Source organism: Bombina bombina, chromosome 1 (genome assembly GCF_027579735.1).
Source record: "Bombina bombina isolate aBomBom1 chromosome 1, aBomBom1.pri, whole genome shotgun sequence".
Taxonomy (NCBI): domain Eukaryota; kingdom Metazoa; phylum Chordata; class Amphibia; order Anura; family Bombinatoridae; genus Bombina; species Bombina bombina.
This window is the reverse complement of record NC_069499.1, coordinates 106,897,059-106,910,997: the sequence shown is the minus strand read 5'-3', so window position 1 is coordinate 106,910,997 and position 13,939 is coordinate 106,897,059. Positions and strand designations below refer to the sequence as shown.

Here is a 13,939-nt window from a genome sequence, read left to right as displayed (position 1 = left end):
GGACATTTTATCTAAAGCGTGTGTGTAGTTTGTGCGCACCAATCAGAAGCCTTTGTATTGCAAAGTGTGTTCAGATAATTTGTCTGTTATTAGCCTGTAGAAGTTAAAGGGACACTGACCCCAAATTTTTTCTTTTGTGATTCAGATAGAGCATGACATTTTAAGCAACTTTCTAATTTACTCCTATTATGACATTTTCTTAATTCTCTTGGTATCTTTATTTGAAATGCAAGAATGTTAGTTTAGATGTTGGCCCATTTCTGGTGAACAACCTGGGTTGTTCTTGCTGATTGGTGGATAAATTCATCCACCAATAAAAAAAAATGCTGTCCAGAGTTTTGAACTAAAAAAAAAGCTTAGATGCCTTATTTTTCAAATAAACATAGCAAGAGAACGAAGAAAAAATGATAATAGGTGCATGCTCTATCTGAATCACGAAAGAAAAAAATAGGGTTCAGTGTCCCTTTAAAGGGACAGGAAACCCCAAAATTTTCTTTCATGATTTGGATAGAAGAAACAATTTTAAACAAACTTTCCAATTGAATTATATTATCAAATTTCTCTTCATTCTCTTGTTATCCTTTGCTGAAGGAAAAACATTGCACTACTTGCAGCTAACTGAACAAGTCTAGTTAGCCAATTACAAGAGACAAATGTGTGCAGGCACCAATCAGCAACTAGCTCCTACTAGTGTAGGATATGTTCGTATTCTTTTTCAACAAGGGATGCCAAGAGAATGAAGCACATTTGAAAATAGAAGTGAATTTACGAGTGTCTTAAAATTACATTCTCTATCTGAATGCTGCAAATTTAAAGTGAATGTAAAGTTTCATCAAGTAGTGCCCGGTTTTTAAAGATACTATTAAAAACAGGGGCACTTTCAATGATGAAACTTTACATTGCACCATATTTGTAGAAATACTTACCTCTTCGCCTTGAAAGCCGGATCGCTGATGATGACGCTTCCCCCGCCTGTCGTAAGCCACTTCCTACGTCAGAAATGACGATCCCGGCCTTCCTCCAATCACGGCGTTGCTTTAGGCAATGCTTCCCCCGGGGGGAAGCCGTGATTGGAGGATGCTGGAATCGTCATTGCTGACGTATGAAGAGGCTTGCAACGGGCTGACGAAGCGCTGGAGCGGCTTTCAAGACGAAGAGGAAAGTATTTCTACAAATATCGTGCAATGTAAAGTTTCATCAATGAAAGTGCCCCTGCTTTTAAAAACCGGGCACTACTTGATGAAACTTTACATTTACTTAAATTTTTACTTTCCTATCCCTTTAATATTCTGCACCGGTGATTACCTAGAATGTGCTGGTACAAAGTATATGAGCAGATGAGGCTTTCATTAAAAGTAACTAATACAACATTGTATATTTTATAATTTGCCATAGTGAGGCGTTGCCTTTGCTAAGCAGTAAGATGATTCAAACCACCAATTTTGCATGTACAATGAAGTGCTTGAGGGTTGTAAAAGCTCTGTACCTTTTTTTTCAATTGGGCTTCCAAAATCATCGACGACTTTTAAGCAATATTTAAAATCTTTTGCTCTAAAGGGATATGTTACTAGTTTTTTCCCAAAAAAGGTAATTTTCCAGCCTCCAGTAGATTTTAAAAGACCTTTATTAGTTTCTTACAGGGTCCATTATAACAACGACGTTTCAAACCTATACCAGGTTCTTAATCATGTTTATAGAATAGTGTACAGGTGTGTCTTTTATACCTGTCCATTTCCTATAAGATTACACAACAGTGCCATCATGTGGTCAAAATTTAAAATTACAAGTGATAAATAAAAATCTTCAGTTATACAACTTCTTATACATCTCAAATTAAATTTTTAAGTTAGTTGCCATCTTCTTCTTGATTTTTATGTATGTTTATCACATGCAACATTAAAACCAAATACTAATACATCTACAAATAAAACCTATACACATAAAAAATTGGAATCAAATTTGCTACTACAGATAAATGCTACAATTATCAATTAAAAAAATAATGACCATTCAAATTCTTTATTCAGACCTTCAGGTATCATAGTATTTAACTTATTAATCCAAAACATCTCCCTTCTTTTAAGCAATTGGTCCCTGTCACCTCCCCTCCTGGGTCTGTCAACTTGTTCAATGACTTGAAATCTCATGGCAACTAACTTAAAAATTTAATTTGAGATGTATAAGAAGTTGTATAACTGAAGATTTTTATTTATCACTTGTAATTTTAAATTTTGACCACATGATGGCACTGTTGTGTAATCTTATAGGAAATGGACAGGTATAAAAGACACACCTGTACACTATTCTATAAACATGATTAAGAACCTGGTATAGGTTTGAAACGTCGTTGTTATAATGGACCCTGTAAGAAACTAATAAAGGTCTTTTAAAATCTACTGGAGGCTGGAAAATTACCTTTTTTGAGATTGACATTGGGGTTTGGCTAACCCTTTCCTGTGCCCCTGTTTGAAAAGGTGCTGTCTCTCACCATTTATTGTTATACTAGTTTTTTCCCCCCATCATGCATATGAAAGAGCAGATATTTTTATGTATTTATTTTGGTGAAAAAAGGTTTAAGTAAAACCTGTTTAAATGTAACCGTAAAACTAACGGGAAGTGTATGATTATGTGTAATTTAGTACCGGGACTGCTTATTGGCTGACCGTGACAACTCCATATAGTTGTTTTCAGTACACGAACATCTGGGTTTTTTTTTTTTTTAACTGTTTTGAAATACATTTTTAAACAATCTCTTTTAGATGGAGCAGAGATTTGCCGAATGTTCACTTTGTGATTTCATATTAATATATTTCTATTAAAATTATAGTTGCCACATTATTAATTTCTCTTTTCTTTTTGTTTTAATAGTTCAACTACTGCATAGATATACCATGGCTTGTAAAACAGTATCCTGAGGAGTTTCGGTGAGCCCTGTATAGCTTTATGGTTAATCGCAGTCGCCATGTCAGGGATTGTTATTGGTCCTGGCTAAGTTTGACATTATATACTACTTCTTATTTAGTTTTAGGTACAGTTCCTTTTCTTTTGTGAACTGGAGAATTGTTATGTCAAGAGCAGAGCATGGAAATCTGAAATATTCTATATTTCTTTGAAAAAAAGGGATGTTAAAGGGATATGAAACCCAACTTTTTTCTTTCATGATTCAGATAGAGCAGGCAGTTTTAAGCACCTTACTAGTTTACTCCTATTATCAGTTTTTCTTCGTTCTGTTGGCATCTTTTTTTAAAAAAAGAAGGAATGTAAGCCACCAAACAGCAAGCGCTACCAAGGTGCTTAACCAAAAATGGTCCGGCTCCTAAGCTTACATTCTGTTTTTTTCAAATAAAGATACCAAGAGATCAAAGAAAAATTAAAAAAGGGGTAAATTAAAGTGACTGTCAACACTAGATTTTTTGTTGTTTTAAAAGATAATTACCAATTCCCCAGTTTTGCATAACCGACACAGTTATAATTATACACGTTTTACCTCTGTAATTACCTTGTATCTAAGCCTCAGCAGCTGCCCCCTTATTTCAGTTCTTTTGACAGACTTGCATTTTAGCCAATCAGAGCTGTCTCCATGGTAAATTCATGTGCATGAGCTCAATGTTATCTATATGAAACGCATGATCTTATGCCCTCTAGTGGTGAAAAACTGTCAAAATGCATTTAGTTTAGAGGCGGCCTTCAAGGTCTAAGAAATTGGCATATCAACCTCCTAGGTTTAGCTTTCAACTAAGAATACCAAGAGAACAAAGCAAAATTGGTGACAAAAGTAAATTGGAAAGTTGTTTAAAATGACATGCCCTATCTGAATCCTGAAATATTTTTTTGGACTTGACTGTCCCTTTAAGAAATTTGCTTAAAATTGCATGATCTGTCTGAATCATGAAAGAAAGAAAAAATGTGGGTTTGATATCCCTTTAAATACTATAAACATTTTATTTGTGCAGAAGCAAGTGCCTGTACCTAAGCAATATGAATCTTGTATTTTGGTTTATGTATCAGTCACCATAATTGAAGTAAAATCTGTATAGTACCTGAATCTACATTTATATCTTTTGACTCTTGATTGTTGATAGGACTAAACCGTTGTTGATTGTCCACGGAGAAAAACGTGAATCAAAGGCCAGGCTGCACGAGGAAGCCCATCCTTATGAAAATATCCGCTTGTGCCAGGTATTACAGAGGTGACCTGATATCATGTGACCTAAATGTATTGTTTAGCATTTGTGATGTGTAACATAAATGGCTACATTTTCAGTGAAGTAAGTGGAGAATCCAGATTATCCCGTGCTCACTTTACCTAGATAGATCTGCTACAAGTCTGAATGCCTAATTCACAAGGCCCAAGTTGCTGTAATCTGGGTGTGTAGTTTGGTAGACATTAAAGTCATTTATTTATTAAAGTAATGGTAAATCCAAGCGTATAACAAACGCTAGGATTTACCATCACTAAAAATTAAACATTAGTTTCTCTCATCGTTTTGTAAAAAATAATGTTAACCCCCTACGAACCGGTCAGTTCAGACTAAGATTTCCCCAAAAGACCAGAGCATTTTTAGCATTTTTGCCATCACTACATTTAAACAGAAATAAAGCATTTTCTATATTTACCTATCAAAACTATATATATTTTTTTAGTAGACAACTGAAATATTGATCTAGGCCCATTTTGGAATGTTCCATGCCACCATTTCTCCAACATAGGTGTGTCCGGTCCACGGCGTCATCCTTACTTGTGGGATATTCTCCTCCCCAACAGGAAATGGCAAAGAGTCCCAGCAAAGCTGGTCACATGATCCCTCCTAGGCTCCGCCCACCCCAGTCATTCTCTTTGCCGTTGCACAGGCAACATCTCCACGGAGATGGTTAAGAGTTTTTTGGTGTTTAAATGTAGTTTTTATTCTTCTATCAAGTGTTTGTTATTTTAAAATAGTGCTGGTATGTACTATTTACTCTGAAACAGAAAAAAGATGAAGATTTCTGTTTGTAAGAGGAAGATGATTTTAGCAGAAGTTACTAAAATCGATTGCTGTTTCCACACAGGACTGTTGAGATGAAGTAACTTCAGTTGGGGGAAACAGTTAGCAGACTTTTCTGCTTAAGGTATGACTAGCCATATTTCTAACAAGACCATGTAATGCTGGAAGGCTGTCATTTCCCCTCATGGGGACCGGTAAGCCATTTTCTTAGTTAAATAAAAGAATAAAGGGCTTCAAAAGGGCTTAAAAAACTGGTAGACATTTTTCTGGGCTAAAACGATTGCTTTACTAGGCATATTATACAGATTCTAACTATTAATGGTTGTTATAATCTTGGGGATTGTTTAGAAAAACGGCAGGCACTGTGTTGGACACCTTTTTCAGATGGGGGCCTTTTCTAGTTATAGACAGAGCCTCATTTTCGCGCCACTAATGCGCAGTTGTTTTTGGAGAGCAAGGCATGCAGATGCATGTGTGAGGTGCTAAGAATCACTGAAAAAGCTTATAGAAGGCATCATTTGGTATCGTATTCCCCTCTGGGCTTGGTTGGGTCTCAGCAAAGCATATAGCTGGGACTGTATAGGGGTTAAATGTAAAAACGGCTCCGGTTCCTTTAATTTAAGGGTTAAAGCTCTGAAATTGGGTGTGCAATACTTTTAATGCTTTAAGACACTGTGGTGAAATTTTGGTGAATTTTGAACAATTCCTTCATACTTTTTCACATATTCAGTAATAAAGTGTTTTCAGTTTGAAATTTAAAGTGACAGTAACGGTTTTATTTTAAAACGTTTTTTGTGCTTTGTTGACAAGTTTAAGCCTGTTTAACATGTCTGTACCATCAGATAAGCTATGTTCTATATGTATGAATGCAAATGTGTCTCCCCATTTAAATTTATGTGATAATTGTGCCATAGTGTCCAAACAAAGTAAGGACAGTAATGCCACAGATAATGATATTGCCCAAGATGATTCCTCAAATGAGGGGAGTAAACATGATACTACATCATCCCCTTCTGTGTCTACACCAGTTTTGCCCACACAGGAGGCCCCTAGTACATCTAGTGCGCCAATACTTATTACCATGCAACAATTAACGGCTGTAATGGATAACTCTATAGCAAATATTTTATCCAAAATGCCTACTTATCAGAGAAAGCGCGATTGCTCTGTTTTAAACACTGAAGAGCAAGAGGACGCTGATGATAATTGTTCTGTCATACCCTCACACCAATCTGAAGGGGCCATGAGGGAGGTTTTGTCTGAGGGAGAAATTTCAGATTCAGGAAAGATTTCTCATCAAGCTGAACCTGATGTTGTGACATTTAAATTTAAATTAGAACATCTCCGCGCACTGCTTAAGGAGGTATTATCTACTCTGGATGATTGTGACAATTTGGTCATTCCAGAGAAGTTATGTAAGATGGACAAGTTCCTAGAGGTTCCGGTGCCCCCAGACGCTTTTCCTATACCCAAGCGGGTGGCGGACATAGTAAATAAGGAGTGGGAAAGGCCCGGCATACCTTTTGTCCCCCCCCCCCTATATTTAAGAAATTATTTCCTATAGTCGACCCCAGAAAGGACTTATGGCAGACAGTCCCCAAGGTCGAGGGGGCGGTTTCTACTCTAAACAAACGCACTACTATTCCTATCGAAGATAGTTGTGCTTTCAAAGATCCTATGGATAAAAAATTAGAGGGTTTGCTTAAAAAGATTTTTGTTCAGCAAGGTTACCTTCTACAACCAATTTCATGCATTGTTCCTGTCACTACGGCAGCGTGTTTCTGGTTCGAGGAACTAGAAAAGTCGCTCAATAAAGAATCTTCGTATGAGGAGGTTATGGACAGAGTTCAAGCACTTAAATTGGCTAACTCTTTTATTTTAGATGCCGCTTTGCAATTAGCTAGATTAGCGCGAAAAATTCAGGGTTTGCTATCGTGGCGCGCAGAGCGCTTTGGCTAAAGTCTTGGTCAGCGGATGTGTCTTCCAAGACAAAATTGCTTAACATTCCTTTCAAGGGTAAAACATTATTTGGACCTGATTTGAAAGAGATTATTTCAGACATCACTGGGGGAAAGGGCCACGCCCTCCCACAGGATAGGTCTTTTAAGGCTAAAAATAAGCCTAATTTTCGTCCCTTTCGCAGAAACGGACCAGCCTCTAATTCTACATCCTCTAAGCAAGAGGGTAATACTTCACAACCCAAACCAGCCTGGAGACCAATGCAAGGCTGGAACAAGGGTAAGCAGGCCAAGAAGCCTACCACTGCTACCAAAACAGCATGAAGGGATGGCCCCCTATCCGGGACCGGATCTGGTGGGGGGCAGACTTTCTCTCTTTGCTCAGGCTTGGGCAAGAGATGTTCAGGATCCTTGGGCGCTAGAAATAGTTTCTCAAGGTTATCTCCTGGAATTCAAGGAACTACCCCCAAGGGGAAGGTTCCACAGGTCTCAATTATCTTCAAACCAAATAAAAAGACAGGCATTCTTACATTGTGTAGAAGACCTGTTAAAGATGGGAGTGATTCATCCAGTTCCAATAAGAGAACAAGGGATGGGTTTTTATTCCAACCTGTTCATAGTTCCCAAAAAAGAGCAAACATTCAGACCAATTTTGGATCTCAAGATCCTAAACAAATTTCCCAAGGTTCCATCGTTCAAAATGGAAACTATTCGAACGATCCTACCTACTATCCAGGAAAATCAATTTATGACTACCGTGGATTTAAAGGACGCGTACCTACATATTCCTATCCACGAGGAACATCATCAGTTCCTAAGGTTCGCTTTTCTGGACAAGCATTACCAGTTTGTGACACTTCCATTCGGATTAGCCACTGCTCCAAGGATTTTCACAAAGGTACTAGGGTCCCTTCTAGCGGTTCTAAGACCAAGGGGCATTGCAGTAGTACCTTACTTGGACGACATCCTGATTCAAGCGTCGTCTCTGTCAAAAGCAAAGGCTCATACGGACATCGTCCTAGCCTTTCTCAGATCTCACGGATGGAAGGTGAACAAAGAAAAAAGTTCTCTGTCCCCGTCAACAAGAGTTCCCTTCTTGGGAACAATAATAGATTCCTTAGAAATGAGGATTTTGCTGACAGAGGTCAGAAAATCAAAAATTCTAAGCTCTTGTCAAGTACTTCATTCTGTTCTTCGTCCTTCCATAGCGCAGTGCATGGAAGTAATAGGATTGATGGTTGCAGCAATGGACATAGTTCCTTTTGCACGAATTCATCTAAGACCATTACAACTGTGCATGCTCAGACAGTGGAATGGGGATTATACAGACTTGTATCCGACGATTCAAGTAGATCAAAAGACCAGAGATTCACTCCGTTGGTGGCTGACCCTGGACAATCTGTCACAGGGAATGAGCTTCCGCAGACCAGAGTGGGTCATTGTCACGACCGACGCCAGCCTGGTGGGCTGGGGCGCGGTCTGGGAACCCCTGAAAGCTCAGGGTCTATGGTCTCGGGAAGAATCTCTTCTCCCGATAAACATTCTGGAACTGAGAGCGATATTCAATGCTCTCAAAGCTTGGCCTCAACTAGCAAAGGCCAAATTCATAAGGTTTCAATCAGACAACATGACGACTGTTGCATATATCAATCATCAGGGGGGAACAAGGAGTTCCCTGGCGATGGAAGAAGTGACCAAAATAATTCAATGGGCGGAGGATCACTCCTGCCACTTGTCTGCAATCCACATCCCAGGAGTGGAAAATTGGGAAGCGGATTTTCTGAGTCGTCAGACATTCCATCCGGGGGAGTGGGAACTCCATCCGGAAATCTTTGCCCAAATAACTCAATTATGGGGCATTCCAGACATGGATCTGATGGCGTCTCGTCAGAACTTCAAGGTTCCTTGCTACGGGTCCAGATCCAGGGATCCCAAGGCGACTCTAGTAGATGCACTAGTAGCACCTTGGACCTTCAACCTAGCTTATGTATTCCCACCGTTTCCTCTCATTCCCAGGCTGGTAGCCAGGATCAATCAGGAGAGGGCTTCGGTGATCTTGATAGCTCCTGCGTGGCCACGCAGGACTTGGTATGCAGACCTGGTGAATATGTCATCGGCTCCACCATGGAAGCTACCTTTGAGACAGGACCTTCTTGTTCAAGGTCCATTCGAACATCCGAATCTGGTTTCCCTCCAGCTGACGGCTTGGAGATTGAACGCTTGATTTTATCAAAGCGTGGGTTTTCAGATTCTGTAATAGATACTCTGATTCAGGCTAGAAAGCCTGTAACTAGAAAAATTTACCATAAAATATGGAAAAAATATATCTGTTTGGTGTGAATCCAAAGGATTGCCATGGAACAAGATAAGGATTCCTAAGATTCTATCCTTTCTACAAGAAGGTTTGGAGAAAGGATTATCTGCAAGTTCTCTTAAGGGACAGATTTCTGCTTTATCTGTCCTACTACACAAACGACTGGCAGCTATGCCAGATGTTCAAGCATTTGTTCAGGCTCTGGTTAGGATCAAGCCTGTCTATAGACCTTTGACTCCTCCCTGGAGTTTAAATCTAGTTCTTTCAGTTCTTCAAGGGGTTCCGTTTGAACCCTTACATTCCGTAGATATTAAGTTATTATCTTGGAAAGTTGCAATTTCTTCTGCTAGAAGAGTTTCAGAGTTATCTGCTCTGCAGTGTTCTCCGCCCTATCTGGTGTTCCATGCAGATAAGGTGGTTTTGCGTACTAAGCCTGGTTTTCTTCCGAAAGTTGTTTCCAACAAAAATATTAACCAGGAGATAGTTGTACCTTCTTTGTGTCCGAATCCAGTTTCAAAAAAGGAACGTTTGTTACACAATTTGGACGTAGTCCGTGCTCTAAAATTCTATTTAGAGGCTACCAAAGATTTCAGACAAACATCTTCCTTGTTTGTTGTTTATTCTGGTAAAAGGAGAGGTCAAAAAGCGACTTCTACCTCTCTTTCTTTTTGGCTTAAAAGCATTATCCGATTGGCTTATGAGACTGCCGGACGGCAGCCTCCTGAAAGAATCACAGCTCACTCCACTAGGGCTGTGGCTTCCACATGGGCCTTCAAGAACGAGGCTTCTGTTGACCAGATATGTAAGGCAGCGACTTGGTCTTCACTGCACACTTTTGCCAAATTTTACAAATTTGATACTTTTGCTTCTTCGGAGGCTATTTTTGGGAGAAAGGTTTTGCAAGCCGTGGTGCCTTCCATTTAGGTGACCTGATTTGCTCCCTCCCTTCATCCGTGTCCTAAAGCTTTGGTATTGGTTCCCACAAGTAAGGATGACGCCGTGGACCGGACACAGCCTATGTTGGAGAAAACAGAATTTATGCTTACCTGATAAATTACTTTCTCCAACGGTGTGTCCGGTCCACGGCCCGCCCTGGTTTTTTAATCAGGTCTGATGAATTATTTTCTCTAACTACAGTCACCACGGTATCATATGGTTTCTCCTATATATATTTCCTCCTGTCCGTTGGTCGAATGACTGGGGTGGGCGGAGCCTAGGAGGGATCATGTGACCAGCTTTGCTGGGACTCTTTGCCATTTCCTGTTGGGGAGGAGAATATCCCACAAGTAAGGATGACGCCGTGGACCGGACACACCGTTGGAGAAAGTAATTTATCAGGTAAGCATAAATTCTGTTTTTACTGCCAAATGTGATCAAATAAAAAAAAAAACGGTAACTTTTTCATAAACTTTAGGTTTCTCATTGATATTATTTACAAACAGCTTGTGTAATTATGGCACAAATGGTTGTAAATGCTTTTCTGGGATCCCTTTTGTTGAGAAATAGCAGACATATATGGCTTTACTATTGTTTTTTGGTAATTAGAAGGCAACTAATTGCAGCGGCGCACCACGCTTGTATTATGTCCAGCAGTGAAGGGGTTAATCAGGTAGCTTATAAAGTTAATTTTAGCTTTAGTGTAGAGCTTACCCTTCCACTTGACACTTCCCACCCCTGATCCCTACCTGATCCCTTTCAAACAGCTCTCTTCCCTCCTCCCACCCCCCAATGATCACCCCCATCTTAAGTACTGGCAAAAAGTCTGCCAGTATGCAGTTTTACACTTCTTTTTTTTTTTCTTCAGTGTAGGATTATCCCCTTACCTTTCCACCTCCCAAAAAGCTCTCTAATCCCTCCCCCTAAATGATTTCTGATATCTTAGGTACTGGCAGATGTCTGCCAGTACATAGTTTGCTATATTTTTTTAGTTTATTTTATTAAAAAAACAAAACAAACAAACATTTTTTTCTGTAGTGTAGCTGCAACCCTCCCCCCTCCCTCATTTAAACCCTCCCTCTCCAAGATCATATCCCCTCTAATCCCCACTTCCACCATAGGATCTCCCCCTCCATGTCACTGTTAGTGTGTTTTTCTTTCTGTAGCGTAGCGGTCCCACCTGCTTCCGTCCCCCTCCAGCAATGGGCTGTATCCCTCCTAACCCTCCCACACCACCAACGATCGTCACCACTGCTGCCCGATGCAGAGAGGGTCGTAGAGTGGCCCTCTCTGCATCGGTACCGCTGCCCGTCTATTTCTGCACTGGGCAAGCAGAAACAGCGCAATCTCGCTACTTTTAGCGAGATCGCAGCAGAGAGAGGCCCAAGGGCTTAACAACCAGCATTGTACATGGTAGGGCGCTGGTTGTTAAGGGGTTAAATTCACCCTATCTGTAAGGAAAGAAGATTGTTTGTTATACGCTTGGGTTTACCATCACTTTAATTATGGGCCAGATTACAAGTGGAGCACTAATTTATTGCGCGACCCTTAAATGGGCAAATTCACCTGTTAACAGGTGCGCAATAAATAACCAGCAATTACAAGAGGCTGGTTATTGCTACCACAAGCTTGTGGTAGCAATTAGCGCTCAGAAAAATTAACCAGAGGTTAGCCCTCTGGTTCATTTTTTTAAATGTCCCCCAATTGCCCCCATATTTCAGAGTACTGTTCTTTATTAAAAAAATAAAAAAATAATCTTTATTTTTTATTAAAGTAACTGCATGAACCAGTTATAAGGGGCTAAAGTTGGCGGGAATCGGGTTTTAGAAAAAAAAAAAAACGGCAGTGAAAAGTGCCTTTACATTGCGGTGTATGGGGACTATGTTGTTCCTTTTAAATATATATGTATATGATTCTATACATATAAATGTATGTGTATATACACATATTAACACATAAATATATATGTATGTATGTGTATATATATATATATATATATATATATATATGACAGCATGAGAACGATGCTCCCATTGGAGCCTATTGAAGTGCGCTCTCGTTAGCACAATGTGTCAGTGCACCTCACTTGTAATACTTTCGTGGAAGCAATATTTTGTGCTCAACTTTTTATCTGGCCCTATATAGGTATAATTATATATCCATAATTTAAAGGGACAGTAAAGTCAAAATGAAACGTAATTTGACTGGATAGAGCATGACATTTTTAAACAAATCTCCAATTTACTTCTATGATCAATTTTGATTTGTTCTCTTGGTATCCTTTGTTAAAGAGTAATCATTGGTGAGCTCAGGAGAGTGCACGTGTCTTTAGCCATCTGGCAGCTGTGTTTGCAACATTATTTATTACAGTGTTATACAATGTTGCAGAAACTGCTGCCAGGGTGGATTTGAATTAAATCAGATTGATTTCAATCATGATTTTAATCACAATTTAAATCACTAGTCAGTAAGACCGATTTTTAAATCGATTTAAATCATGGTTTTCATTTTTAGAATACTTTTTCAGATTATTTTTTCCAGTTATATCAGACCATTACCGATTTGGTTATATACCTATGCCTAGATAGATCATTGAAATGAATTAAATTATTTGAAGGTGAACTATCTCCAGTTTAATAGGTTAATCATATTTGATCAACTTTTCACCTGTATTTTATTGGAAGGAGAAAAATAATGATAACATTAATAATAACAATTGAAATGGTTTTATTTAACTAAAACAATAACATTATATTTGTTTTAATGTTACCCCTCCCTTCTCACACTTAGGTCCTTGTGCAGATCTATAACGTTTTAAACAATCATCTATTCAGGGAGCTACTTGAAACTTAGTATGGATTGATTCTGTGTAAATAGATTTTGCAGGCGAGCAGTGGCATTAAAGGGTCAGTAAAGTTAAACTTTTATGATGCAGAAAGAACATGCAATGTTTAACAATTTTAAAATTGACTTCTCTTATCTAATTTGCTTTGTTTTGTTGTATCCCTTGTTGAAAAGCATACATAGGTAGGCTCAGAAGCAATGCACTACTGTGAGCTAACTGCTTGTCACTGTCTCACCCAATGTATTTAGCTAGATCCCAGGAGACCATTGCTCTCCTTCAGCAAAGGATTCCAAGAGAATGAAGCATATCTGATAATAGAAGCAAATCGGAAAATCGTGTGCTCCATCTGAAACCAAATGTTAATCTTTCATGATTATACCCCTTTAAAGTCTATTTATCAACTCTGTATGTTAATTTTATACATCTTTGCTGTGAATAAGGAGAATGTTATTTCTGCAGACACAAATTCATAGTTTTGAGAACTACAAAAGCACTAATATGTGATAATATAGAAATATTGTCCAAAATAATCTGACAGAGACCTCTGGGAGAGCACGACATTGTGAATGGATTAATGGAATTTTTTATCAAAACAAAACATGACATACATGAATACACCGCATCTTGCTATATAATACAAACTAATCTATATTTCAGGATGAATAACTTCTGGGTTATAATATATCTTAAATAGAAACTATCTTTAGTTTTTCCTTAAAAAGCATTTTATTTACCCTGACTGCTGCCATAGACTACTAAACTCCTATCAGACTATCTATGTTTGTGCTTTAACAGAGGAGAACAAAGCAAATTGGAAAGTTGTATAAAATTGCATGCTCTACCTGAATTATTAATGTTTAATTTTGACTTTACTGTCCCTTTAAGTACTACATTGTTAGCA

At 38.7% G+C, this 13,939-nt stretch overlaps 1 protein-coding gene across 1 annotated transcript in view; it reads left to right on the top strand.

Annotated features, from left to right (window-relative positions):
• TDP1 (tyrosyl-DNA phosphodiesterase 1) overlaps positions 1-13,939 on the top strand; it is a 698,490-nt gene that overhangs the window by 73,839 nt on the left and 610,712 nt on the right. Inside the window, exons 4-5 of the mRNA XM_053697569.1 lie at positions 2,869-2,924; positions 4,083-4,179. Coding sequence (XP_053553544.1) covers positions 2,869-2,924; positions 4,083-4,179 — 153 coding nt within the window. The remainder of the gene's footprint in view (positions 1-2,868; positions 2,925-4,082; positions 4,180-13,939) is intronic.